Genomic DNA, 27,176 nt, shown 5'->3' on the forward strand with positions numbered 1-27,176 from the left:
CACATCATTCTCCTGGAGCTATTAAGGAAGAGGATACAACTGAATCTGACACACACTTGGGACCTCCTGGTTCTGAGACCGCGGGACATGATGCACGCTTGACCCCTGACCCTGGAACACACTTTGGAAGGCGCTTCAATAAAGCAGATAAACCGTACAAGTGTCTGACTTGCAGTAAGAACTTTGTCACTCCGTCACACCTTGCGCTCCACGTATGCACACGAACCACTGTGAGGAAGAACGAGCGGAGCAGGTACAGGTGCAGGAAGCATGCATGCGCCAAGGTGTTCTCTCGGCCGTCCCAGCTGGTGCGTCACATGGCTGTCCATGTGGGTGAAAGGCCCTTCAAGTGCGCGGATTGTGGCAGGTGTTTTGGGCGTGGGTCGCACCTGGAGACCCATCGGCGGCTCCACACGGGCGAGAAGCCCTTCAAGTGCAGCGCATGTGGCAAGTCATTCACGCAGAAGTCCGGTCTCATCGTGCACGTCAGGAAGCACACCGGCGAGAGGCCGTATAAATGTGACAAGTGCAGCGAGGCGTTCCGCACCGCCGCTCACCTCCTCTCCCATCAGGCCGTCGAGGCTGGAGAGGGCCGACACGCCTGCGCCACGTGCCGTGAAAGCTTCAGGACTGTTGCAGCGCTCAGGCAGCATGAGAAGCTTCACAGAGAGACACATGATGCAGTCACACTCACATGCAGCGTTTGCTGTGGTGCTTTCGCTTGCACTTCTGAATTGCAAAGCGAGCTCCATGACACCGAGTTCGTGTTTCACTGCAGGGTCTGCAACGTCATTTTCACAGACATGGCCACCTTCGAGAATCACTGCGAGAAGCATCAGAGAGAGGAAAGTGTTCAGAGAGTTGAGGAAGACGAGCTGGAGGAAGATGAGGAAGAAGAAGAGGAAGAGGTGAGAAAAAGGAAGAACAACGCTCGTGATCCCCCGTTTCGGCCGCACGTGGCAACTTCGGCGACGCGCTACACATCTGAGGTCAGCACTCGGTCGAAAACCAGAACCAGGAGTAGCGCAGAGGGAGGAAACTGACTATTTCTACACTCTCTTTATTTAATTATTTGTTTGTTTGGCTTTATCAGCACAGTCACAGAAGAACGGTTAAGACAAAAAAAAAAAAGAGTGTTCCTGTTCCCCTGAATGCAGGCGATCAGCAGAGATGTGTTACACGCACGTTGAGTTACAGTTCACACACGTTGTTTCGCTTTGGTGTGTGTAATTACACCCTGGAATGAGGTGTAATTACACCCTGTGTTTGTAATTTGCACATCCAAGCTTGCAATCTGATTATTAACTTTAATAGTTAATTTGTTCATGTTTATGAACGAAACTGTGTGAGATTCACATCCACAAGTCTGTTAGAGAGATAAAACCACTGTGGCAACATTAACACTCATATTTATTGCACTTTGCTGAGCTTCAGGCTACAAGCTGGTTGCTTATTGCATTGTAGATGAGGTGAAAAACTGAAGAAATTATTATTAACACACGCTGATGAACCTTTATAAAGAATGTACAGTAAGGCTTACTGTAGTGACGATTAGTGTTTTGAATGGTATGAATGGTATTAAAGTACGATTATAACATTGATGTTTAGATTCTTCTAATACACACACACACACACAAATATGTAAATATTGTTAGCACTTTGACAGGCACTCAATCAAAAATTTTACATTTACATTGTGGAGAATTTAGTTTAGGAAATGTGGTTTTAAATGATTCTTTCTGATATACGAGCTGCATGTCGTGTGGTTGTATTTTGTGTTACAGCTTTAAAGTGTTAATTTTTTAACTGCACCAACCAGCGCAGTAGGTGATGTAGCATAGCTAATTAAATCTATATTTCATTGTTTGCAGGTTTGCACATTTGATGGATTGATGAAATGTTGTTCATGCTGTTTCTGTTGCAAAAGATTGAATTCAGATCTTAAAATGTGTCTTTTTTTAAATAGTACATGTATGGTATTATGCTTATAATATTATCATTGCTTATTCAAGAGATTATACTGTATATTTGTAATGTAGTTTAGTGTAAAGCTATTTAATCACTAGAGATTGGGGAAATATCAATTAATTCATGTATTGTGATTCTTCTGTGTGGTAATTTATGTATCGCTACGCTGACTGCAAAATTGTTCTTTCTTTTTAATTAATTTAAAATTTTAGCTAGGTTTGCATTTGAGGTGGCAGTTCACATATTGGCAGCCAGCACGGCATCCTGTTTGGGAGGAGCGAATTATTTGCTAAGTTTCTGTTGAATTGTAGAATTAAATAATATTGAATTAGGATATTTCTAAAATTGTACTTCGCAATACAAATCAAATTAGCACATTAGCAATGTGATAATTATGTCTCGGCTAGTCCCTCATATTTGCCGTCACTACAATGTCATGAACCCTAAGGACGATTTTAAAAGAAAGATTAGCAGATCTACATATGAAATTGAATTCTCAATTCTGATTGGTCAAAAGGTTTTTATAAGTTTTGCATCCTTGGCTGTAGTGCAGGTTTACATCGTTACATGTACTTGTTTTAATGTTATTGTTTCTATAGTAACAGCTGATGCACATGTTGGATGGTTTGTCTAAATGGATTTAAAAATGTATAATAATAATTTATGTAGTTATTTTTGTTGATTTAACATTGTTTTAAGGAGCAGTTTTCAGTGTCAACACATGATGACAGTCTAAAGTAAAGCTGTAACTTCTTGACATTGGAGTCATCATAGAGATTCCCAAATATTCAGGCCCTGATTTACTAAATGTGTAAAAGCTAATGGAAATAAAATATGTTTGGTTTATTGTTACTACAGTAATGTTTGTTCATATTTAATATTTATCAGCATTTAAAGAGAACACATGATGACACGTTACACACGTTAGAGAAGTGTATTTGTGTATTGACTGAGTCAATATCAAGATTACAAAATGGTAGTTTGACGACTAAAGGAGTAAAAATAATAAAAGTGAACACAGTCCAGTGGGTGTGTGTCAGCGCTGAGGGTCACCTCCACATCGGGAAACGCTTTGACATTTTCTGTTTAAATAAAGAGAGAAAAACAATCATGAAATTTACAACAATTATTTTTTTTTATATTTTATCAGGGCAGTATTATAGGGTTCCATATGTATGAAGAGCAGTTTTATAAAAAAAACAAAAATTATATAGAGTGCTCAGCATAAATGAGTACACCCCAAGAGATTTGTCAGAAATCTGAATCAGCATTTTCTATGGGAGACTATACTACAAAATAATTCCACAAATGTAGGCTATTGATTGCAAACAAGATTTGTAAATTAGTACATAGCAAGTATTTTTCCTAACAAATTAATTTAAGACCATGTTGCAAAAATGAATACACCCCAATGAAAGTCTTAGGAGCACAGCTACTTTAGCAAAAGTGTTGCAATAATTTAACAAAGATGTAATCTTTGCAACCATCTCACAGAGACATCCAGGCCGTCCATGGCGGGTAACAGGAGCAAGCACAGGAGCAGCTTATGATGAGAAGGGCTAAAGAACATTGCCATGCAAGTTTACTGCAGTTAGCTAAAAAAGTAAAAAAAACAAACTGCAGTAATTGCTTCCCATGACACAAAACGCTGTATACTGCAAAGGAATGGCATGCATGGGTGTCGTCTACGAAGGAAGCCTCTCCCTTAGGCCAGGCACAAAAAAGAAGACTACTGGGACTCTGGAGTGACGAGACCAAGATACAGTACATGTTTTGAAACTGATGGCTTCAAAACTGTATGGCGTCGTAAAAGTGAGGAGTACAAACAAAAATGCATGGTGCCCACAGTGAAACATGGTGGTGGCAGTGTCCTTCTATGGGGCTGCATGAGTGCTGCTGTTTTGGAGAGCTGCATTACATTGACTGTGTCATAAATTCACAGATTTACTGCTTTAAAAGATGAGAAGATGTTACCATCACTTCATGCCCATGGTTGTCGTGCAGTTTTCCACCATGACAATGATGCAAAACACACATCAAAGGCCACTGTAGCGTTTCTAAAGAAAAACACGGTGAAAGTGATCAAGTATCATGTCTCCTGATCAGAGCTTAATCGAACACCTATAGGAAATTCTGAAGAGACAAGTTGAGCATCACTCTCCCCAGCATCCAGGCTCTAAAAGAGGATGTTCTTGAGGAATGGAAAAAGATAAATGTTTGTGCAATTTGTCCCCAACTTGTTTATTCCATGCCTAGAAGACTTGGTGGAGTCCTTACAAATCATGAAGGTCATACAAAATACTAGATGTAGTAGTTTTTGTGGGGTGCATTCATTTTTGCATCAACTAATTTGAGATAAGCTAATTCTAGTTTATAGAAAAATTTTGTAACCCAAGTTATATTATTAACCTTACTTTCATGTAATCAGCTAACAAATGTTCTATTAAACTCAATTTTGTCAAAATTTTGGAAAATGTTTTTGTGTTCATTGAGATGCTTTAAGTAAGATCTCACTATTTAAAGGGGTTGTACTTCTTTATGCTGAGCACTGTAAATTAGATTTACATTCTGAAAATTCTGAGACAGTCTGATATATAAGATTATATTCACAGGTTGGTTACTAAGCAACACTTTAGTCTCCATAACAAATAAATAAAGATTACATCTTCTAATTACCTGACATCTACTACAAGGTGCTGTGATGAAGCACAGTCACTGTCCCCAACTGTAAACAATTTGGTTTGGCTTGTGAATTTTGCTTTACCTCAGAGAAAGCCGTATCGTTTTTCCTCTTCGTACTCCACTCTATAGTGATTGACATGTGCCGCCTCCAAATGGGATTTCTTTGTAGCGTGATGGCCCCGCCCACACAGTCACCTTCCTCAACTCTGATTGGTCTGTCCAACATGAACAGAGTCTGCTTCCAGTGAGTCGACCTAAAGGATTAGTTATTATTATTATTACTATTATTATTATTATTATCATTATTTATTTAAAATAAAATTGTCAATTCATGATTTTATGAGCACAAATGCACATGCATCTATCTCTGTTATATTAATATTAAATATTAAATTTGGACTAAAATGTACTACAAAATACTACTATATAGACACTGTAAATAGAATTGCACTTCCCATAACTGCTGCTCACATCTCACTACTGTACACAAACTTAAACACTCAGGACTGCACTATTTATAACTGTTTCGCTTATTATATTTATTGTATAACATCACCTACCTCATTCCACTCTCAATAACAAGTTGCACACTTGTATATAACCTTCTCAACCACAATATCATAACCATGGTACACAATATGTTCCTTCATGGCAACCATCTATAATCACTGCACTCACTGTACATATCTCCATGTATTATTTACATATGCATATCATTTTTATTATGCTATATAGCTTCCTTCACTGCACTTGGGGTATATAACCCTTTCTGTGTATGCAAATTCTTTATCATAGTAGACAATCTCTTCCTCATTGCATGCATCTAAATCATTGCACTCATTGCAATTTATCTACCTCACTATATACTGTTTATTATTTATTTTTTATTTTGTTTATAGCTTGGCTTATCGTTATGGAATAATTATAATAGAAATATAAATTTTCAAATAGCCATTAACTCAAATGTGTAAAGTCACAATGTAGTGATCATATGATCTATGTGATTTAGATCTGTATTTATAACCACACAGACTTTATATTGTATGAGTTAACTTAGTGTCGGACAGACGGACTCGGCGTGCGGTCCGGTGTTGAGCTCCAGCGTTGATCCTCCTTCGTCTAAACTACGGAAAAAGGTGCTGAACCAGGCGGTGAAGCCATGTAGTGTTCCAGATCTTTCAATAGTGAATCTGAACTCTCCTCTCAGCTTCTACACACAGACACAAACACATACACACACAGTGTGAGGTTTCTACATCATAATCCACTCCTACCTGTCCTTATTTCTGACCGTTACAGTATGTGCAATATGTCTGAAACCACCAAATACTGTCTAGGTCATGTGACACACAGTAACCATGGCTTAAGTCTGTTTCTAAACAAAGGCTACGGATAAACATTCTCACCTCGAGATCCGACACCCTGAGCGTGTGCATGTCCAGGGAGATTACATCACACGGGGTGGAGAGACAGTCATCATGGTTAAGCTGATGGCTGAATTTTGGCTTGGAGAAGAACTCCTCCTGTGCAACAGGCCTGAGACACACACACACACACACACACACACACACACACATTAATTAGTTATTCAACAACAAATTAATTATTGCCTTCTAGTAACGAAAATCACCAGCACAGCATTTAAACAATACAAACCAACTTCAAATACAAGTTTAACTTAAAATTGAATAAAAATGTAAAGTTACTGCGCGCGTATGGGATGGCAGTGTGGAAATAGTTCAGAGTGCGACCTCCAAAGTCTTAAAGCTCAACTTGACACTGAGTATGCAGGCATGCGGGGATCTTCGCGCACAGGATTTGTAACAAATTAGCACTCGGGTGTTTTGAGACCGGTTTAAAAGTGTGTAATGAGCAGGTTTGCAACTGATTCACTCACAGAATTTGAGGAAAGAGGCAGATCGGAGGCTTTTAAATCATGCGATGTTTGATAATGTAACTTCATAAAAATGTGTTTCTGTTGCGACACTTAGAAGCTTCTGCTCTCGGTACAGAATCGATTATATCTGAGACTGATCAGCTGTGATCACCTGTCACGGCCAATCACGCTGAAAACCAGCTAATTCTGATTGACTGGTTTATCTCTGTGATGAATGTAAAATATATATATATTTTTAATAGATTTTAAAATCAATGTCAAAATAAGTAATTCAGCAGACAAAAGGACTGAACTTCCAGCCTCCTAACACACAGTACGAGGACAGATCAATCCCTGTAATCTGTTATCACCCAAATGAGGATGGGTTCCCTGTTGAGTCTGGTTTCTATCAAGGTTTCTTCCTACTGCTATCTCAGATGACATTTTTTTTATTCTGTAAAGCTTCTTTGCCAGAATAAACATTGTTAAAAGATCTATATAAATAAAAACTGATCTGACACGGAATTGAATTAAAAAGAATCATGATTCTGATTTTTTTCTCCCCATCTCTAGTGCCTTCACCTTCTTTTCTCACTTTTACTGAAACTCTAACCTGAACCTAGACCGGGGATCCCATCTCAAAAGAACTTTAACCAATGAGACCTAAGTTCCTGTTGCCCAAACCCACTGTAACTAACTGACATCAGGACAGATTTATGTGTGTATATGTGTGTATATGTGTGGGCTTTGTGATTAATGTAATGAGTTCGCGATCAGTGCCAACTCAGTGTCAGTGTAGTTATATAAACATAAAATAATGACACATGGTTAATATCCAGCGTGTGTTTTGACTGCGTGTTGCCTCAGGATGGTCATATGCAAAGCGGCTGGCTTTTACTTACTGCAGACAGCTGAAGTCCAGGCCGTAGAGATTTTCCCAGAATTCCATTTTCTGGCTGTAGTCATCCTGGGCCTGACAGGGGACGAGGCTCAGGGAGGCGGAGGACGGCCACATCGTGCCTCCGTCCTTCAGCCAGCGGTCCCGCACCCGGAGCACAGACTCCACCATGAACTCAAACTGTGACACCGGATAAGCAAATGAGGAAAGGACGAGACGCGCCTGGGATCACACCAGGACTGTCATCTGAGTGATTAACACACCATCGTAACACATCTTAGTCTGAGTCTTTCTATAGGAAGCATTACCACACTCATGTTCGTTTAAATAAAATAGTTTAAATAAATAAAATTCTGTCTTTACATAAATAATTTATCTTCCATGCAGTAATGCTTCTGTACAGTGTTCTTATTACACGCAGCTCTGTTTAATTACACAATGTAACACACTTTTTGTCCATGGGTACAATTTCCGTCAAACTTTTGTTTTTGAACTGTTGAGTTTGTATCTAAACTGCTATAAAGAAAGTTATAGAAATTCAAGAAAATTTCAAAAAACTCTTTAAATCTTTTGATACGTCTCGACATGTTCTGGAAGCTTCTGGAATGTTATAGTAAGTTCTCGAAATTTCCAGAAACTTCTGGAATGCTCTATAAACCTTGTCAAATGTTCCAGAAAGTTCAAGATAATGCTGAAAACTACTAAAGACTTTTACAATATTATACTACAGCAGCGTACTGCTAAATTTAACTGGATTTTTAAAAAGTTTCACAAAATCACTGTTCACTATTTCTTTGCTGTTTTTACTTCTCTATACAGATACAATTAGGAAATAACATTTTCAGAACAAAGACAAGAAAAAGTAAATTTTTTTTTACATTGTGTTATAAAAGTGCAGATGAATGTGTATTTCAGTCAGGTTCTGTGTTTCCTGTAGTGGAGCTGGATCATGTGACACTCGGGAGCCAATCACAGACCAGCATTCATCAGCAATTACAATTTAAGAGCTGTGTGATTTTTTTAGAGAAATAGAAATAAAACATCTTTGTCTTAGAATCGAGATCACTTATGGATTATAGACCAATTTATAGATTAAAGGAAAAATAATTAATGTTGACATTTATTTTCTATAAAGCTTGTGTGTTTATACCAGTAGGCAGTTCCCCATCCACTCTGAGACCAGAACGTCCACCTTGGACGGAAGCGTCAGATCTTCAGCTCTGGAGCGAAACACAGTCACCAGTTTCTCAGTGTGTTCAGCCACCGAGCTCGCCTCCACAGCGTACACCTGCAGAGGGACGCAAAAGAGACGTGGAACAATCCACATAAAAACAAATAGTATGGCTTCCACTAATAACATAGAGATAACTAACTTTACATAGTAGAAGATTTCATTTAGACTTTAGGATAAATAAGCACTTAGTTTATAATAGCATTAGGATGCGTCATTGACAGGAAAATAGTTCGTAAAAAGAGTTAAAAGGTTGAAGTTAAAAAAAAATAATCTGCTGATCTTCAATGTAATCAGTGATACTACTACTACTACTACTAATAATAATAATAATAATAATATTTCAGGTTAAGGATCATGTACATGTCTGTCTGTCTTTCTGTACAGCAGAACTTAATACTTAGAAATCACATTTTGTAAGGTTTAGTATCTTACACCTTGTTTTACATTTTCGTCGTCAGACAAATGCACTTCCTGTTCGGTAATTGGAGAGTGAATCACAGATGAGAAAAAGTAGATAAAAGGATAAAGATGAAGTTTTTAAAGTCTTAAAATGACTCAAGCGTGTAAAAATTCACTTATACCACTTCAGCCAAAGTGAAAATATAAACTAATCCCAGTAAAAATATTTAGTTTAGATTTTCTAATTATTATCTAGTATTGCAGCTGTTTGTTTACATTGAGACAGTAGCGCATTAGTAAATTATTTTTAAGTAGATTGTTAAATCCGACATATAACTGTTAATAACAACCACCAAGTTGCCAAGTTAACCCTCAACTGCTCAGATGTATAATGAGATAAAAATGTAAGTCGCTCTGGATAAGAGCGTCTGCCAAATGCCTAAATGTAAATGTAAATGTGATTCATAACACGTGATTTTGCTAATTATTTCACGTATGGTGGAGGTTAAACTTCCGGCAGATATCTAAGCAATAATTGCTTTATTTAATCCTGGTGTACGTGTGTGTTTTCTGTATTTACAGCTGCAGGTTTGGCCAAACGGCCACAGAAGAGGCTGATGATGCCGGTACCGCATCCTAAATCCATCACTACTTTCCCCCTCAGGGAGGCGCTGTTGCTCACGATGACCTGTCTGTAGGTTTCGGTACGCGGCCGGTCAGAGAGCATCTCCAGGTGAAGTTTCTGGGGGGGGAAAAAAAAAAAAAGGATTTTAGATGTGTATGTAAATCTCCAAAGAATAGCCTTAAATACAGACTGATACAATAAAAGTTCACAAAATTACACCTTTAATTGCTGTTTTTATTTCGCATGGCTTGTTGGAAAATGGGTGTGTACTACACTGGTGTATATTTTGTCTAAATAACCCCCATTTTGTTCTATGTGAGTGTTTCAAGACTTAAGAATCCAGATTCTTTAAAAAAATATATATATATATTGACTGCACATTTTAAATTCAATTTTTAAATGTTATTTGTCACATACACAGTATGATATAAAGTGAAATGCTTATATGACTGTCGATTACCTAAAAATAAAAAAAGAAAAGAAAAGTAAGAGTTTTCAATAATAATATAATGTATGAAATGAGAATCTTTTTATAAAATAAAAATATAGAAAAATATAGAAACACCTTTAGCTGTAAAAATATATATAAATATATATATTTTTTACAAATTCAACTTACATTAATTCATTAAATGATACTGAGTGTAAATAAATGTACAGACACAGAGCAAAATTAAATTCAAGTGACGTTCAAGTCAAACCAGGATTTGTGATAAAATTTCTGGTAAATGATGGCATAAAACAGGTGATTGACATTTACAGAAGACTCCAAGCACGGTACAGTGATGAGACTTGTAGACGCAGTAAGACATCTGTATGATGTGAACATTTTAAAGAAGCTCTGAGCTCACTGCAGTCGTTTTCATGAGCATTCAGCGAGTGGAACGCCTGATCCTTAAAAGAAATCAACTTGAGAAGAGACGCATCTGTCTGTGTGAACTGTACACACAATCACTCACCAGCACCACTCGCACATTACAGGAGCTCGACTGCTCGAGTTATCGCCACATCCCCTGTACAGTCCTGACCTCGCATCAAGACATTTCCACATGTTTGGACTGTTAAAGGAGTTTCTGGGAGGCCAGTGTTTAAGATCATGGCTCCGATGTACTAAGAAAACGTTTTACCTTGATGGTGTCCGAGCACTAGTGAAACACTGGGATAAGTGCATAATATCAGGAGATTATATAAAGAAATACAGGGAGTTTGTACTCTCAGAATGTATTCTGTTATTCAGTCTGACTTGAATAATCCCATAATCCATAATTTTTTTTTAATCACATCCTGAATGCTCCATTATTTACATTTTTACAGGGAATTCTTTTAAGTATTATATTATTCTTCCACTTTACAATGCCGTAAATATCACACCAGATGAAGTGAAATGTCATTAATTCAATGCTTAGTGTTATTTACTTGTTCATCAAAGATTAAAAAAAGACAAACTAATCGGAGGATAAACTGAGTATGCACCAGATTTGCATAGCTGCTGAAATACTCCTCGTCCTGCCAGGCGTCTTCCACGTCCTCGGCCCGGCGGTGAAGGAAAGTCGAGGGAACATAGCCAAAGCAGCCGCTGCGCTCGGCCCACCACCAGTCCGCGGAGACCTGCTCATGGACCAGAAGTGCGTCTCCGGCCGAGAAACTCAACTACAGGAGAAAGAAACTTGTTAATATGCTGTTTTTGGAAGCAAGACGCAAAAAAATATATAATAATAACATAGTTTTAAAAGCTTGTTATTACCTTTATTACCTTTTAAATATAAACACAATAATAATCATAATTATTTATTATATCAGAAATACATATTAATAAATATACAACTTAACACTATAATAGTTGATAATAAACACAATATATAAAATAAGACATAAATATTAAAACAAATAAATATAGAACACTAGAAGTAAGACCTGTTATTGACAAGGAAAGAGTTTTCTAAAGTAAAAAATAATCTGATGAGCTTTAATGTAATCAGTGTATCAATTATTTCAGGTTAAACCCCACATACATGTCTGTCTGCAACAAAGATTAACTTATTAATTGTTTTTTTTTAATAAACTGTAATTTCACAAAATCTTGCTTGGTGTGACATTATATATATGTAGTATTGGTTTTCTCTGGACTGATGGATAAATATTGGGAAGTACAAAATTCACCTAGTTCACATCAAGATTTAAAATCTATCATTTCATATTATTAAAGTTAATGAGAAACTCAGAATGGGGGGATTCAGAAACGTTCTGTTGTTTTTTTTCTCTTTTTCTTCGGCAGGTGCGGAAGCAAATTTTGATTGTATTCTCTCCCCCCTCCCACCCCCCCCTCCCTTTTTTTTTTTTCCCTCAATTGTTTGTTTGTTTATTTATTTTTATTCCCTTTTTTTTTTTTTTTTTTTTACTCTCTTCTCTTTTTTTGGTCCCCCGGTCTTGTCTGTTATAATATGGGAAACAAAAAAAAAAAAAAAAAAAAATGGCTGTGAATGATGATAGAACAGCTACACATACACTCTGCTATGTGTTATCTGTGATACTGACAGGCCGGGAAAAAAAAAAAAAAAAAAGAAACGTTTATGTTTACACTTTGTTTACGCCAAGTTGTACTTCTTTTGTCGTCACCCAAATACACTCCCTGTTCGGATGAAGTTTTGTCTTAAAACGACTCCAACGCATTAAAATTCACTTCAGCGCTGTTATTTCAGTGGAAGTGAGAATATGAACTAATCCCAGTGAAAATATTCACTTTATCTTTTCTAATTAATATCTATTGGTGCAGGTGTTTGTTTACATTGAGACAGTAGCGCATTAGTAGATTATTTTAAAGTAGGTTATTAAATCCCACACATAACTGTTCATAACATCAGTTTTACGTGATTGAGGTGTAATATATATATTATAGTGATTATGTAGAGTTGTGTAGAGTTTAGCACATAACACTGGGCTCTCAGTTCGGGTATTTTACACACCCTCAATTCGGACACGTTACTCTAACGACACGTGTTTTATCTCATAGTGGCTCATCGTGACGTGCCGCTCATCATAACGCACCACCTCCAGGAAAAAAAGTGCTATATCCGTCCAATAAATCGCCGGATGCTGTGACGAAATCTGGCACAAAACTAATTATAACTTGGCGTGAAGTTCTGGACAGACAGACAGAGAGATCATCTGAGACTGGTTTCTGGTCCTCCAATGTAAAAAACATGAATATATCACTGAAAGAGTGAGTTCTGACCAATAGACAGATAAAACCTTTCTTTTATTTATATAGATTAATAAATGATAAAGTGTGTAGCACTCAGGGCCGGGAGGGGGCGCTGTAGTTCTTAAGAAAAACAAAATAAAGAACATTTCTACTGGCTGTGATGTTACAGTAAGTAGTGTGTGTGTGTGTGTGTGTGTGATAATGTAGAATATTCAGTAGTGCAGAGTATGCTGTAGTGTGTGTGTGTGTGTGTGTGTGTGTGTGTGTGGCTGTATTATAATAATAAAAAGCTGTTAGAGAGACAGTAACTCTGACCTGCTCCGCTCCTGAAGCGCTAAAATCCTCTAACGCTATAAACTCCTCTGTAACAAGACTACCGTTAGTGCGCGCGTTCTCACGTCCACTCATCTCCAACGTAAACAAACACACACGCGCCCAAACGAAAAGCAGGAAGTCTTCTTCTGCCGCGGTGACACATCCTGACTGTGTGGTGTGTCTACTGACATCCAGAGGCAGAGGTCGGTACTACAGTTTTAAAAAAAAACGTCGTGTGCCTGTAAAAGTGTATTTATTCATAGAAATGAATGTTTAAGATTAAAGCCTTTCTTCAGAGGTCACTGTATCTAATGTCATGTAATGTGATATGATCCTGGAGACAAAACATTTGACCAGCTTTGATGGCCACTGACCATCTTCTTATCCTTCTGGATCTCACAGCAGCGTTCAATATGGTTGATCACAAAATACACCTCCACCGTTTACAGTTTGTAATTCGACTTTCTGGCACTGCTCTGGAGTGGAGCCTATCTGACAAATAAAGCTGAGTATGGGGCTCTTATTGGAGATGCTAAATTACTGTGTCAACTGTGGGGTGCCACAAGGGTCGCTTCTCGGGCCGACCCTCTTCCACATCTGCATGGTCCCATTGGGCCATGGCATTGGCAAGCATGAAGTTTCATTTCATTGCCATGTTAATAATACTCAGCTCTATGTGAGATTGACCCAGACTTCTCCGTCACTTCACTTCTCACTTGCGGCCTGGATTAAAGCGTGGATGTCAGAGAACTTCCTTGGGTTAAACAGCACCAAAACTGAAGCCCTTCTAATTGGCACCGCCCACCAGCTTCGTTCTTCCCCAATTACCTGTATTTTCCTTTCTGGCCACACCGTTACTCTTTCCAACTCTGTTAATAACCTGGGGGCCAAGCTTGACCTGCACCTGTCATTTAAATAAAGCTGCATTTTTTTTCATCTCAGAAACTTAGCAAAACTCCGTCCTTCCCTTTCCCTCTGTGACGCCGAAAGGCGGGTTCATGCCTTTGTCTTCTCCAGGCTGAATTACTGTAATGCACGTCTCATTGGGATCTCAGGCAGGAGCCTTCAAAAGCTCCAACACATTTAAAACATTGCTGCCAGGATCCTTACAAGGGGGCGGAAATATGAGTACATCACTCCCATCCTCCGGACACTCCACTGGCTTCCCATTCACCTCCGTATTAAATATAAACTCTGTCTACTTACCCACCAGTGCATTCATGGAAACGCCCCATACTATCTTAAATAACTCCTCACTCTACAATCTACAACAAGACAGCGCCGCTCCACAAATACCTTCTGTCTTTGCCCCCGCAGTACAAAACTCCCCACAATAGGTGGTGTTTCCAGGTGGTGCTCTGAAAATAATGTGGGCTTTATAGATAATTGGAAGACCTTTGAGGGCAAAGCTGGCCTGTTAGGGGGGTGTTCATTCCACTCAGGAAGGCACTGCTCTTATTTCTTGTAGTATAGCTTATAGTCTCAGAAGAAGCCTAGTTAATCGGTGACAATCCAGAGCCTAAAAATGTAGAAAGACTTAGAATGTCCTTTTTAGTAATTTAATTAACATAGATACCATTAATTTCACTTATCTCTTCTGCAAATTCATCAACCTGTATATTAGATCCTGCACCGACACATTTTCTTGAACAGATAGTACCAGAAATAACAGAACCCCTGTTGAGGATAATTAATTCCGCACTTAGCATTGGGTATGTTCCAAAATCTTTTGAATTAGCAGTTATTAAACCGATTATTAAGAAACCTGACCTTGACCCCTGTCAGCTGTCTAATTACAGGTCAATTTTAAACCTCCCCTTTTATTTCTAAGATTCTGGAAAAAAATAGTAGCGGAGCAGTTATGCTCATATCTACATAGAAATGGCATACATGAACTGTATCAGTCAGGATTTAGGCCTCATCACAGCACAGAGACAGCACTCGTTAAAGTAGTAAATGACCTGATCAGGGTTGTGTAACTATGCTTGTATTACTTAACCTCAGTGTAGCGTTTTACCATTGATCATGGGATTCTTCTTAGAAGATTCTTAGAACAGATTAGAAAATGTAGTAGGAATTAAGGGTACAGCCCTCTCCTGGCTCAGATCCTATTTGACCAATCAGTCTCAGTATGTAGACTTAAATGGTGATTATTCTGCATGTTCTCTAGTGGAGTTTGGTGATCCACAGGGTTCAGTTTTAGGCCCACTGCTTTTTTCCCTTTACATGCTTCCTCTGGGCAACATAATTCTGTAAACATGGTATTATTTTTCATTGTTATGATGACACACAGTTATATGTCTCAGCAAAACCTGATGAGAAAAACAGCTTACTAAAGTTGAGCAATGGTGCAGGACATAAGAGATTGGATGCTAATTAACTTACTTTTGATTAATCCGGATAAGACAGTTCTACTCATAGGACCGCATACAGTTAGAAGTAAGATTTTAGATTATACTGTAACTTTAGATGGCCTTTCTGCTCCATCAAGTGCAACAGTAAAAGACCTCAGTGTGATTATAGATTCCAGCCTTTCATTCAGCCTCTCTTTAACCCCAGAAATATTGCCAAGATAAGAAATATATTGTCAATAAACGATGCAGAAAAACTAGTTCATGCTTTTATCACCTCTAGGTTGGACTATTGTAATGCCTTACTGTCTGGTTGTTCAGCTAGATGCATAAATAAGCTTCAGCTAGTCCAGAATGCAGCAGCGAGAGTCCTCACTAGAACCAGAAGATACGAGCACATCACCCCTATCTTATCCACACTGCATTGGCTCCCTGTGAAATTTCGAATTGATTTTAAAATACTACTCTTCACAATTACAGCAATAAATGGTCTCACGCCGCAGTATCTAAGTGAACTGCTAATGTCTTACGATCTGCTACGCCTACTTTGTTCAAAGGATGCAGGCTGTTATTTTATTTGAAGTGGTTTTAGACTAAACACGGTGGCTAGAGGTGTAGTGGCTATCACTGTGGCCTTGCACCTCCAGGGGCGAGGGTTTGGTTTTTATCTTTAAAGTGAGATTTTCAGGCTGTGTGTACATGCTGGACCATTTTACAAAAATAAATAAATAAACAAATAAATAAATAAATATATGTTACTAATTAATAAATTAAGAAGTGTGTAATAGTGTTTTTAAGAATAGTTTTTAATAATAATTGAGATAAGGCAAGAAACAAAAGGTATGATACTCACTGGTGATGGTGTTTTATTGGAAAACACTTCATCCTAAACTCACCACATGTCTCAGCGGTTAGGGTGCGCTCAAGATTCAAGCCCAGCTGTTTATACCATATTGCTCCTGGTGGTGGAGCAGACCTGGTAATCATTAACAGCCGGAAAGAAACAGGTGAAAAAGAGAAGAAATACGAAGAGAGAAATTAATTTCACAGATTTAATTTTTAAAGTATAAATCAGTATAAAACAATATAATTGTATAAGTCTTTTGAAAGAGACAATGCCATATGTTTTTCAGTTGTTCTCATGATGAGTTTTGACCCCAACTCTCTGTGCATTGAAGCTTGCTGAAATATTATCAGAAAATGCATTATGGTAAGCAATCCAGGGACAGGATAATCTACGGGACAATTTGGGAATATAATCACTTAAACCCAGCTTGGACTTTAAAGCCTTTTTTTTATTTGTTTGCCTCAAAACCTCTAATGTGGTGCAGGCAGTAGTGAGGTGAACAGAAATGCATATTTAAAGGTTGATTTAGACTACTGTATATAAATACACAATCCATACACAATACAGAATATACAGAATATTCATAAAAAGATGAGTGATTATGTTATTGTCTTAACCTTGCACATCCATAAAAATGAGGCCCAACCTCCCTTCCATGGACCTGAGATCATGTGACCTGAGACCTTCATTATAAGTTTCTTCAAAACAACCATCATGGCAGACACAGAGCCAACTTTTAAAAAAAGAGGCAAGCTTTTCATGGAATCTTCCTAGAAAATGTTTTACTTATTTGTTGACATTGTCTTTGTTTTGACACCTTGTCACGTGACTCTGCATTTGCATACTGATTATTATTCATTTGCCTTTTCTCTTCTTTTTAACATCTTTCACGTGTAATATAAATTTTGAGTACCATGTACGGTCTGTGTCAATCTTTAATACGTCCTTAACGCTGACCAATCAGATTCAATAACTCAACAGTGCTCGTAATTCCTAACCAGGACTTTGTTGAGGTGTGGCGAAGAGATGGAGGTGCTTGGACTGGTGCGAATGACAGAGACACAGAGGAGACCTGGAAATGGGTGAATGGTACAGCCGTGATCAGTGGGTAGGAGATAATAGAACTGAACTGACTTCTTGTGCAATGGATTATAATTAGATTTTTGTATTCATCTCACTAATTGTTCACATTGCATGTGAATTACCATGTATTTAAAGAAGCGAAAGTCAAGAGCAATCAGGTAGGCTTACGGTTGGTTTATCAATCAATCAATATACTGTATATATATTATGTACAAGCGACATTATACATTAATTCTGTAAATGTACCAGAATAATGTTTCTTTTTCATAGGCAGTCCAAGGACAGTAAAATGCCACCCTAGGAAAATGAACAACAATTCATAACAATAACATTATAATCATCTAATTATAAAAGCGCGGAGGTGTTTGCTCACGCGTATGTGTGTCCCCTTCCCCTCCTCCTCTCCCCTCTATGGTCCCAATCACTAAACTCCATCACTACTGCCATCTAGTGCATAGGTGAACATTTTGGAGAATTGACAAGCACCAGAACGCGGGAAGCAGAGAGTGTCATTATTTTTTTGTTACTGTACAACTATTTCATGCCTTTCTGTTGTTGTCAATAAAGCCATAAGCTACAGAACTGTCGGCTCAGCGTGCGCTGAAAGTGCAGGCTAATTTGTTTTATTTTTACTTTATATTTTGTATTACTATTATTATATGAATATTTTGAGGCAAACAAATCATCTGAGTTTCCATTATTTATTATGGGGAAATTACCTTTAATATATGAGTGTTTATTATTATTATCATTATGCTCGCAATCCAAGGTTTCACTGTATGTAAAACAAGTGTTTAAAACACATTTACATTTGGGCATTTGGCAGACGCTCTTATCCAGAGCGACTTACATTTTTATCTCATTACACATCTGAGCAGTTGAGGGTTAAGGGCCTTGCTCAAGGGCCCAACAGTGACAACTTGGTAGTTGTGGGGTTTGAACCTGGGATCGTCCGTAGTCCAATGCCTTAACCACTGAGCTACCCCTGGCCCACCAAAAAACACCAACATGAAGGAAGTAAGGACAAGATACAGGAGAGATCTCATTAATTAAGTTAATTTCATGGTTCTCTGCTTTATTTTTTTTTTTATAAAATGTGATCTGATCGTTATCTAAGTGAAGGGTATTGACAAATATACAGCAACGTGCCTAAAATTACAACACAAATCAATTAGATCTTTTATGTCTTTATTGAGAAAAACCATAGAAACCTCATAATGCTAGTGGGAAAAGTATGTGAATTATTGAGTTAATGACCTTAGAAAAGCTGTCTGGTGTTAGCACACCCGGAGTATTGTTAAGAAAATTAGTTTGCTTCTGTGACTGATAAAAAACAAGGACGCTTTGCCCTGCACAAAAAGAGCTTGCAGAGGATCTACAGTGAAAAATTGTTGATTTACATAACGCTGGAAAGGGTTACACAATGATTTCAAAGACTTTCGAAATTCTTCAAATGGTCTTTGGGTTATTTTGTCAAAATGGAAACACTTGGGGCTGTGGCTACTCTACCAAATAGTGGATGCCCAATCAAAATGACCCGAAGAGCATAACGAAGACATGAGATAAAGTGACGGCCAAATATTTAAAGGCATCATTGGAACTGTGTTCCTAAGCCTACAGTACATAAAACATTGGAAGAGTAGGGTATCCATGGCAGAACTCCACAAGGGAAGCCACTGCTTACTTCTGGCTCTCTCTTTTAGTTATGCTGTGATAGTTAGTCTTGCCGGAGTCCCTGCTTGCACTCTGCACTAAATAAACATTCACCTTATACTGTACATTGTTCGACTGTGACCATACCTAACCGCCATCTCTCCAACTCTTTTGCTCTCTCCTCTTCTACTTGCTTCTCTCTCTCCCTCTCTCCTTTTTCCTCTACCTATTTCTCTGTCGAGCTATACATGTCACTCCTGAGCTGCCAGTGATCCAGACCTCCTCTGCCCTCTGGACCTGTCTAACTCGTCCTGGAGTCCTGCTTCTGGTTGGAGATCTCATCACAAGGATGCCCCGTGTGGTCTGCCTGGGATGTGTGTGGTGACTGAGGACAGTTCCAATTTTCCATGAAGGTGGTCGTGTCCTCGACTGACGCAGGCAGTTGTTCTCTGAGGACCTGTGACTTCAGTCACTCAATAGTTCAGGACTGGAACCCCTACAGTCTAGCTGAGCCTCCAGGAACAAACTGGACTCCATTTAATTTAACACATCTCCTGTTATACTGAATTTCCAGTCACACATAGTATGAGTGCAGATCAATCCCTGCTATCCGTTATCACCCAAATGAGGATGGGTTCCCTGTTGAGTCTGGTTCCTCTCAAGGTTTCTTCCTACTACCATCTCAGAGAGTTTTTCTTTGCCACTGTCGCCATCGTCCTCGGCTTGCTCATCAGGGAAAATCTTATCATTTTGATTCATACATATTTCATACAAACTGAATTCTTTTAATTGTGTAAAGCTGCTTTGCGACAATGTAAATTGTTAAAATCGCTATACAAATAAATTTGAATTGAATTACTAAAAAATAACATTACTGCAGTCCTGAAGTTTGTGAAAGAGCAGTTTGACAATCCACAACGGTTCTGGAAAAATGTTTTGTGCACTAATGCAACTAAGATTGAACCATTTGTAAAGAGCACACAGCACTACATCTGGTGTAAAAAGGACACTGAATATAATCATGAAAACATCACCCCAACTGTAAAGTATGGTGAAGGAAACATTATGATTTTTTTTTTTTTTTGCTCCAGCAGGGTATGACCAGCTTGAAGTCATAGTGGGGAAGATGAATTCCCAAATTAAAGCCCAGACCTCAATCGCGGAATGATGTGAAGATCTGATCCACAGCTACAGAAAGCACCTGGTTGAGATTATTGCTGCGGTGGGGATTTAGAATTTTGAACGTTGAATGAGTGTGTTCAATAAAAACGTGAAAGATCTGATTTGTTTTGTTATTTAAGGCATATTATAATTACGAAATCAAACCAAATTTAAGAACCATTACTAACCCAAATAGTAGAAATAAATTTTTAACATAGAAATTTAAAATAATAAGCCGATCTTATACTAAAGAAAAAACTGTTCTACAATCCTGGAGCAGCCAGGACAGAGGCTTAATCTAATTTTATGCTTAGATCAGTCAATAAATCAGTACAAATGCCAGTTTTCCTTAAAACCATTTAAATCAATTCCAAAACATATTGGTAGCCAAAGCAGGGACTGGAGTAATGTGCTATTATTTCTGTGTGTTAGTAAGGAGACAAGCAGCAGCAGCAGTAGTTTTAGGTTAACCATACTAAATATGCAAAGACAGATAATTACAGAAGAGTTTGTTCTCATTGTTTTTTTCTTCTTCTTCTGTGCTTGTTAAATTACATTTCTTTTAGGTTCTGGAGTGAAGGTGAACCCAACAACAGAGGTGATGAGGACTGTGCTGTTTCTGGTTATCGGTCTAAACCTGTGCCAAATTGGGTTGATGTTTCCTGTAGTTCACAGTATATTTGGATCTGTGAGAAGAAAATCAACATTTGAAAAGTTATACATGAATGGATTACTGTATATACATTTAATTCGGTGCATGCGTGTCATTTTAAGTCCAGTGTAACCTAAATGTTGGTGGTGAGATTAAATAAGAAAAACGCAAACTGTTGTGTTATTACCTTTTGCGCAAACTTTATGACTTAATATATTTCACATTTTAAATTTTATGGAGAATTTTAAACTTGTTAAACAATTTTTACAGCACAAGTAATTTCTTTTTATTCAACCATACTGCGATTACTCTAATTCTCCAAATTATATTTATTGTATATAAAATATTTTTACCATTACCACATAACTCAGTATGTGTTTTTTGTATAGTTTTAATGTCTTTAGTATCATAATACAGTGCAGAAAATTTGAAATATAAATTTACATTTGTCCAAACAATTGGCAAGTACCATATGTTAACACAAATTTGCAGATTAAGAGTGGAGGTTTCTTTAAATGTAGTTCTTAAATCTGCAGTTTAATACAAAGGATTAATGGCCTTGGCCCGGTTTCTCGATAACGCACACTATTCGCGCGCTAAAAAGACTCTTAAGATATATCTTACGTTAAGTGATAACTTTTCTAAGTGTATTTCTCGAACTGTCCCTTAGGAGTCTTCTTAAGTCGCTGCCTCTTACGTCCGACGTTACAAGGCGCTGTCTACAGTGAAGGTCCTGAATTAGCTGACATCGATTGCTCAGGAATCGATTTTTGACTCCTTTTGCATGACAGCGTTAAGAAAGACGGCACTTTCTATGCAAATTAAACATTGCACTAAATTCTTTTAATAGCGTTTATTTCGACATGGGTTAACTTATCAATAGCATGCCATAATAGACAAATATATAAATGAAATCACCAAACTGTCGCTTATATTTTCATGTAACCTGTGGCGGTGAAACGAACCGGGTATACAATCATAGTTGATAGCTGACAACACTCTTCACCAGCTTCATAAACAATGTGAAGTATGTCAGTGGTTGGGGTTGTATCGCGCACTTATGGAATGAATACAATGATATGACAGAGTGGAGGTTTAATACCCCTACAGTGTCTCATCTACACGGTTTCGCACGGTGGCTGAAAGTGCTGTTCATCATGATTCAGCGCGAGTTTTGGTGCCGTGATTACGTCTCTATCTTACCACGCAAAAAAATAAACATGTTTAACATGCGGAAGCTCGCGGACCTTGCAGATCTTCGTGGAACGTCGGGCGGTCACTAGAGGCGGCTCACGGTGCCTAATACCCCTATCTCACCTACTGTATGCGGCTTGACTCACGGTGAGATGCGATGTTAGGCACCGTGAGCTGCCGCGATTGCCCCCGACGTTCCTTTACCGTTCCACGTTAAATTAAACATGTTTCATTTTTCACACGGAAAGATGGAAACGTAATCACAGTGCAAAAACTCGCTCTGAATCATGATGAACCCTGCTTACGGCCACAGCGCGAGACCGCGCAGGTGAGATAGGGGTATAACACCGCATCTCACAGCGAGTCAAACCGCATAGGTGATATTGTAACGGTTAACCCCTAGAGGGCGCCAAAGCGCCTGGGTTTGTTTTATGTTGTAGTTTTGTTTTAGTTGGACCTCATGTCCCAGACTGCACCTCGGTCAGGTGACATAAGGATTCACCTGAACCGAGGTAAGGTAATTAAGTTTATTATAAAGAGCCTGACTGAAGCTTAGTCAGGCGTCTAGCTTTTGTTGCAGTTTATATGAGTTATGTTGGTGTTGTTTTATGTGTTTATATTTAAATAAAAACCTGATCCTGAAACGCCAGCTCGTCTCCTGCGATAATGCCACCCAAACACAAACGCCAAAGAAAGAAACGTGACAGAAAGCTAGACCTTAAAAGTGGCATAGCGGAGGTCTCTCCCCTAGATTGTTTTTGGGGGGGAGCAATCACCATCTCGCCCGAGCTGGCCGAATGGATACAGGACAGCGAGGAGCAAGGAGAGAGGGAGCTGTTGCAGAGCTGGGAGGGCTGCAAGCTCGCCGAACCGGCGGACTGGCTGGGAGACAGCGAGGAGCAGCGACAGACAGAGGCGCGGCAAAGCTGGGAAGGCTGCAGGCTTGCCATCCGGCGGACGCCATTTAGAGGTGAGGCAGCTGAGGGAAACAGGTTCCCACGCTCCGACGAGGAAGTACGGGCCAGGGAGGTCGGGTACATCGGAGGCGAACGGGAACAAGAGCCCGAGGAGGAGCGAGGAAAAAAGGAGGATGGGACCCGGGAACTGCTCAAGTTCTGGGCAGAGGTGAATGGGGAGCGCATTCGGGGCCTGCAAGAGCAGGTGGAACAGCTCCAACACCTGCTCATCCGACTCCACGAGAGCCAAGCAACAGGCTCTGAGCTTCCTCCTTCTCAGCCTTTCCTCGACAGTGAGGACGTCGCGCATCCTCCGCTGGACAGCGAGGACTTCGCGCTTCTTCCTCCTCCGCCGCCTCTCCTCGACAGTGAGGACGTCGCGCATCCTCCGCTGGACAGCGAGGACTTCGCGCTTCTTCCTCCTCCGCCACCTCTCCTCGACAGTGAGGACGTCGCGCATCCTCCGCTGGACAGCGAGGACTTCGCGCTTCTTCCTCCTCCGACACCTCTCCTCGACAGTGAGGACGTCGCGCATCCTCCGCTGGACAGCGAGGACTTCGCGCTTCTTCCTCCTCCGCCGCCTCTCCTCGACAGTGAGGACGTCGCGCATCCTCCGCTGGACAGCGAGGACTTCGCGCTTCTTCCTCCTCCGCCACCTCTCCTCGACAGTGAGGACGTCGCGCATCCTCCGCTGGACAGCGAGGACTTCGCGCTTCTTCCTCCTCCGCCGCCTCTCCTCGACAGCGAGGACTTCGCGCTTCTTCTTCCCCCGCCTCCCGGCTTCGAGGACATCATGCCAGCTCCTCAGCCTGGCCTCGGGGACGTCATGCTTCTTCCCCCGCCTCACGGCTTCGAGGACATCATGCCAGCTCCTCAGCCTGGCCTCGGGGACGTCACGCTTCTTCCCCCGCCTCCCGGCTTTGAGGACGTCGCTTCAGCGCCGCCGTCCAGCTCAGCGCACGCTGCTCCAGCTCCGCCGCCGCCGCCGTCCAGCTCAGCGCACGCCGCTCCAGCTCCGCCGCCGCCGCCGTCCAGCTCAGCGCACGACGCTCCAGCTCCGCCACCGCCGCCCAGCTCAGCGCGCGTAGCTCCAGCTCCGCCGCCGTCCAGCTCAGCGCGCGTCGCTCCAGCTCCGCCGCCGCCCAGCTCAGCGAGCGTCGCTCCAGCTCCGCCGCCGCCGCCCAGCTTAGCGCACGCCGCTCCAGCTCCGCCGCCGCCCAGCTCAGCGCACGCCGCTCCAGCTCCGCCGCCGCCCAGCTCAGCGAGCGTCGCCTCAGCTCCGCCGCCGCCACCGCCCAGCTCAGCGAGCGTCGCTCCAGCTCCTCAGCCTCGCATGGGGGCTTGGACTACGCAGCCTTTCCGGCCCTGCTCACGAGAGGGGATCGACCGCCTCAATGTTGGGGGTCCAGACTGGGACCGCTGGGGAGGGTGTCCCGGTCCTCCGGTAACGCTCCGGAGGAGGGTTTTTGAGGGGGGGGGGTACTGTAACGGTTAACCCCTAGAAGGCGCCAAAGCGCCTGGGTTTGTTTTATGTTGTAGTTTTGTTTTAGTTGGACCTCATGTCCCAGACTGCACCTCGGTCAGGTGACATAAGGATTCACCTGAACCGAGGTAAGGTAATTAAGTTTATTATAAAGAGCCTGACTGAAGCTCAGTCAGGCGTCTAGCTTTTGTTGCAGTTTATATGAGTTATGTTGGTGTTGTTTTATGTGTTTATATTTAAATAAAAACCTGATCCTGAAACGCCAGCTCGTCTCCTGCGATTATGCCACCCAAACACAAACGCCAAAGGAAGAAACGTGACAGATATAGTGGTATAAAGCATTATAATCACTCAGAAAAATGAAAATATGCGGGGTTTGAAACTCCTATGTTTATTTTCTCATTTAACTAAATCAAGTTTCATCATAAAATAAAACGTTTTAAAAGGAAAGTCCATCCAGTCATGAATGATGGTTAATGATCAATGAAACATTTTAAACAAAAAGCAGCGAGCAAATGGACATTGGGACGTAGAGCCCAAGTACGGCGCGTTGGCCTGGCAAGTGCAGGTCTGAGCAGGTCCAGAAGCTCCATAATCTGTTGCCTTGGAAGGCGAAACTTTTTTTTTTTAAATATCCATCTCGGGCAAAATATAAAAAGGGCTGAAGTTTTACCTAAAGGAAAAATACACATGAACCACATGGCTCCGCGGACGGCGCCGTCTTCAGTTTAGCACAACAACATGCTGTATCGCTGTCAAATAGTTTGCCACCTGTTCAATATTAAACGTGATTGCCAATTTTAATGCATTAGTCACATTATGAAATAGGCTAATTAAAAGTCACTCTAATAGTTCTGATATAAAATAAAATAAAATTTATAAACAGGTCTAAAGTATATTCCATCATTAATACAACTTTGATAACGTGCCATAATGTGCTTCTATACGCCGCTAATTTATAAAGACTGCTGCTCAGTAGCGGCGACTAGCGTCGTGAGCTGAAACTACGCTAAGAATGAGTTAAGGTTGGTCCAGACCAACCTTACGAACGTGTGGCGTACCTAAGAGATACTTAGCGTAAGAACGTTTCGGGAAACGCGCCATAACGTTAAGAGAGAAGTTAAGGTACAACTTAAGAACTACTTAGCGATAAGAAGCTTTCGAGAAACCGGGCCCAAATGTGTTTCCATTAGATGCAGATCAGTTTAAAATGTGAAAAAAATAAATTAAGACAGAGAACAGTTACAATGAGTTCATCTTATTTAAAATTTAATTAAGTGATATTGGCAATACAGCAGTTTGCCAGGATTAGATTATTAAAGGTTTTATTAATAAAGTCATTTGGATTTTAATCTTTGAGACAAACCAATGCACTCAACCCCTCGGTGGATGTTTCCGGTCTGTTTCAAACTAACAAATAGAAGAGCTACACATTGGATCTTATGCCCAAGTGAACCCCTTAGACCAGCAGATTATAATTCATTTTCTGATAACGAGAACTAAACCAAACTAAACTAAGTGGGCATTATTTAATTGCTGACCCCTTTTTCTCTGTTAAATTTCTCTGGATTTGTTCACATGTTTAAATCACAAATTCCAATCTGCAGAGTTTTGTGTTCATGTACACATACAATGTTTGAATTTAAAACTGCTCACATACATGAGATAGATGCATTAGTACTGTATAATACAAATGTAGGAAGAAAGAGGAAAATCTAAAGTTTGTAATAATAGACAGATGTATATCCACCACAAAAAACATTGAAATACTGTAAAATACATACTTACCCATTTCTTTTGCATTTTCATACTAATGCTTCCTTGTCTAATAATTCATGTCATTGATTCACAACATACCGCATATTGGAAATAACCAGCACACCCTACACTTAAAAAACAAACAACAAAAAAAAAAAAACGTGTACCTGATGAACTTTTTTTATTTATTTATTTATCTGATCATATTAAGAATTAACAATACATTTCTGCATAGTTTCCAAACTATTTTTACGATCAAAGGACGTGTGTACATTGTGCTGACTCTACTTATTCTCAGTTGTCTAATATGTATATACTTGTTTCCGTTTCTAAGGAAGCACACTTTTCTTAGATTATAAAAATATAAATTATATAAAACAATATTTTTACATAATATATTATTATGAATCTCAATCACTTAGTGTTTATGTTAATATTTAAAATATTATGACAGTTAAGTAAATTAAACGTTGTTTTAACAGTCACATGTTTTTAAATCATTTCCTGTTTTTTAATTGTATACCATGAAAGTTCCTTGTTTGTATCTGCATCTAAATTTCCTAAACTTTTTTACTTTTTATATTATGAAATCCACAGTTTTTAAGATTTTATTCTTATTGCATCCACTTCTGTCTTTTTAAGCAGCGTTATTTCTGTAGGGAAAAGTGTGGGTGCCATAGGTGGAGATAGCCAGCCCCCAACTCCAGCATTAGAGCCCTCAAAGCAGGGTAACTAAGTGACGATCAGTGGCAAACCTGCTCAGCCAAATCTAATGCTAAGGCTGGTCCACCAGCACACAAGCAAGTAAAATGGAGAGAGGATGAAAGTGTTCTGCTTGG

At 39.7% G+C, this 27,176-nt stretch overlaps 2 protein-coding genes across 2 annotated transcripts; one reads left to right on the plus strand and one right to left on the minus strand.

Moving 5' to 3' along the window:
- The first annotated feature begins 317 nt into the window (after window positions 1–317).
- On the plus strand, window positions 318–1,043 carry LOC128524418 (zinc finger protein 454). The gene has a single exon (XM_053496985.1). The coding sequence runs from the start codon at window positions 318–320 to the stop codon at window positions 1,041–1,043; it is 726 nt and encodes a 241-aa protein (XP_053352960.1).
- Window positions 1,044–2,198: 1,155 nt separating this feature from the next.
- On the minus strand, window positions 2,199–13,328 carry prmt2 (protein arginine methyltransferase 2). The gene is made up of 9 exons (XM_053495810.1): window positions 13,200–13,328; window positions 11,156–11,332; window positions 9,638–9,799; window positions 8,575–8,712; window positions 7,429–7,604; window positions 6,057–6,186; window positions 5,724–5,860; window positions 4,733–4,904; window positions 2,199–3,050 (listed from the first exon to the last, which is right to left on the minus strand). Exons 1-9 carry the CDS (start codon window positions 13,290–13,292, stop codon window positions 3,018–3,020), a joined length of 1,218 nt encoding a protein of 405 aa, XP_053351785.1. The 5' UTR covers window positions 13,293–13,328; the 3' UTR covers window positions 2,199–3,017.
- Window positions 13,329–27,176: the final 13,848 nt, after the last annotated feature.

The sequence above is a fragment of the Clarias gariepinus genome, chromosome 5, assembly GCF_024256425.1.
Source record: "Clarias gariepinus isolate MV-2021 ecotype Netherlands chromosome 5, CGAR_prim_01v2, whole genome shotgun sequence".
NCBI lineage: Eukaryota > Metazoa > Chordata > Actinopteri > Siluriformes > Clariidae > Clarias > Clarias gariepinus.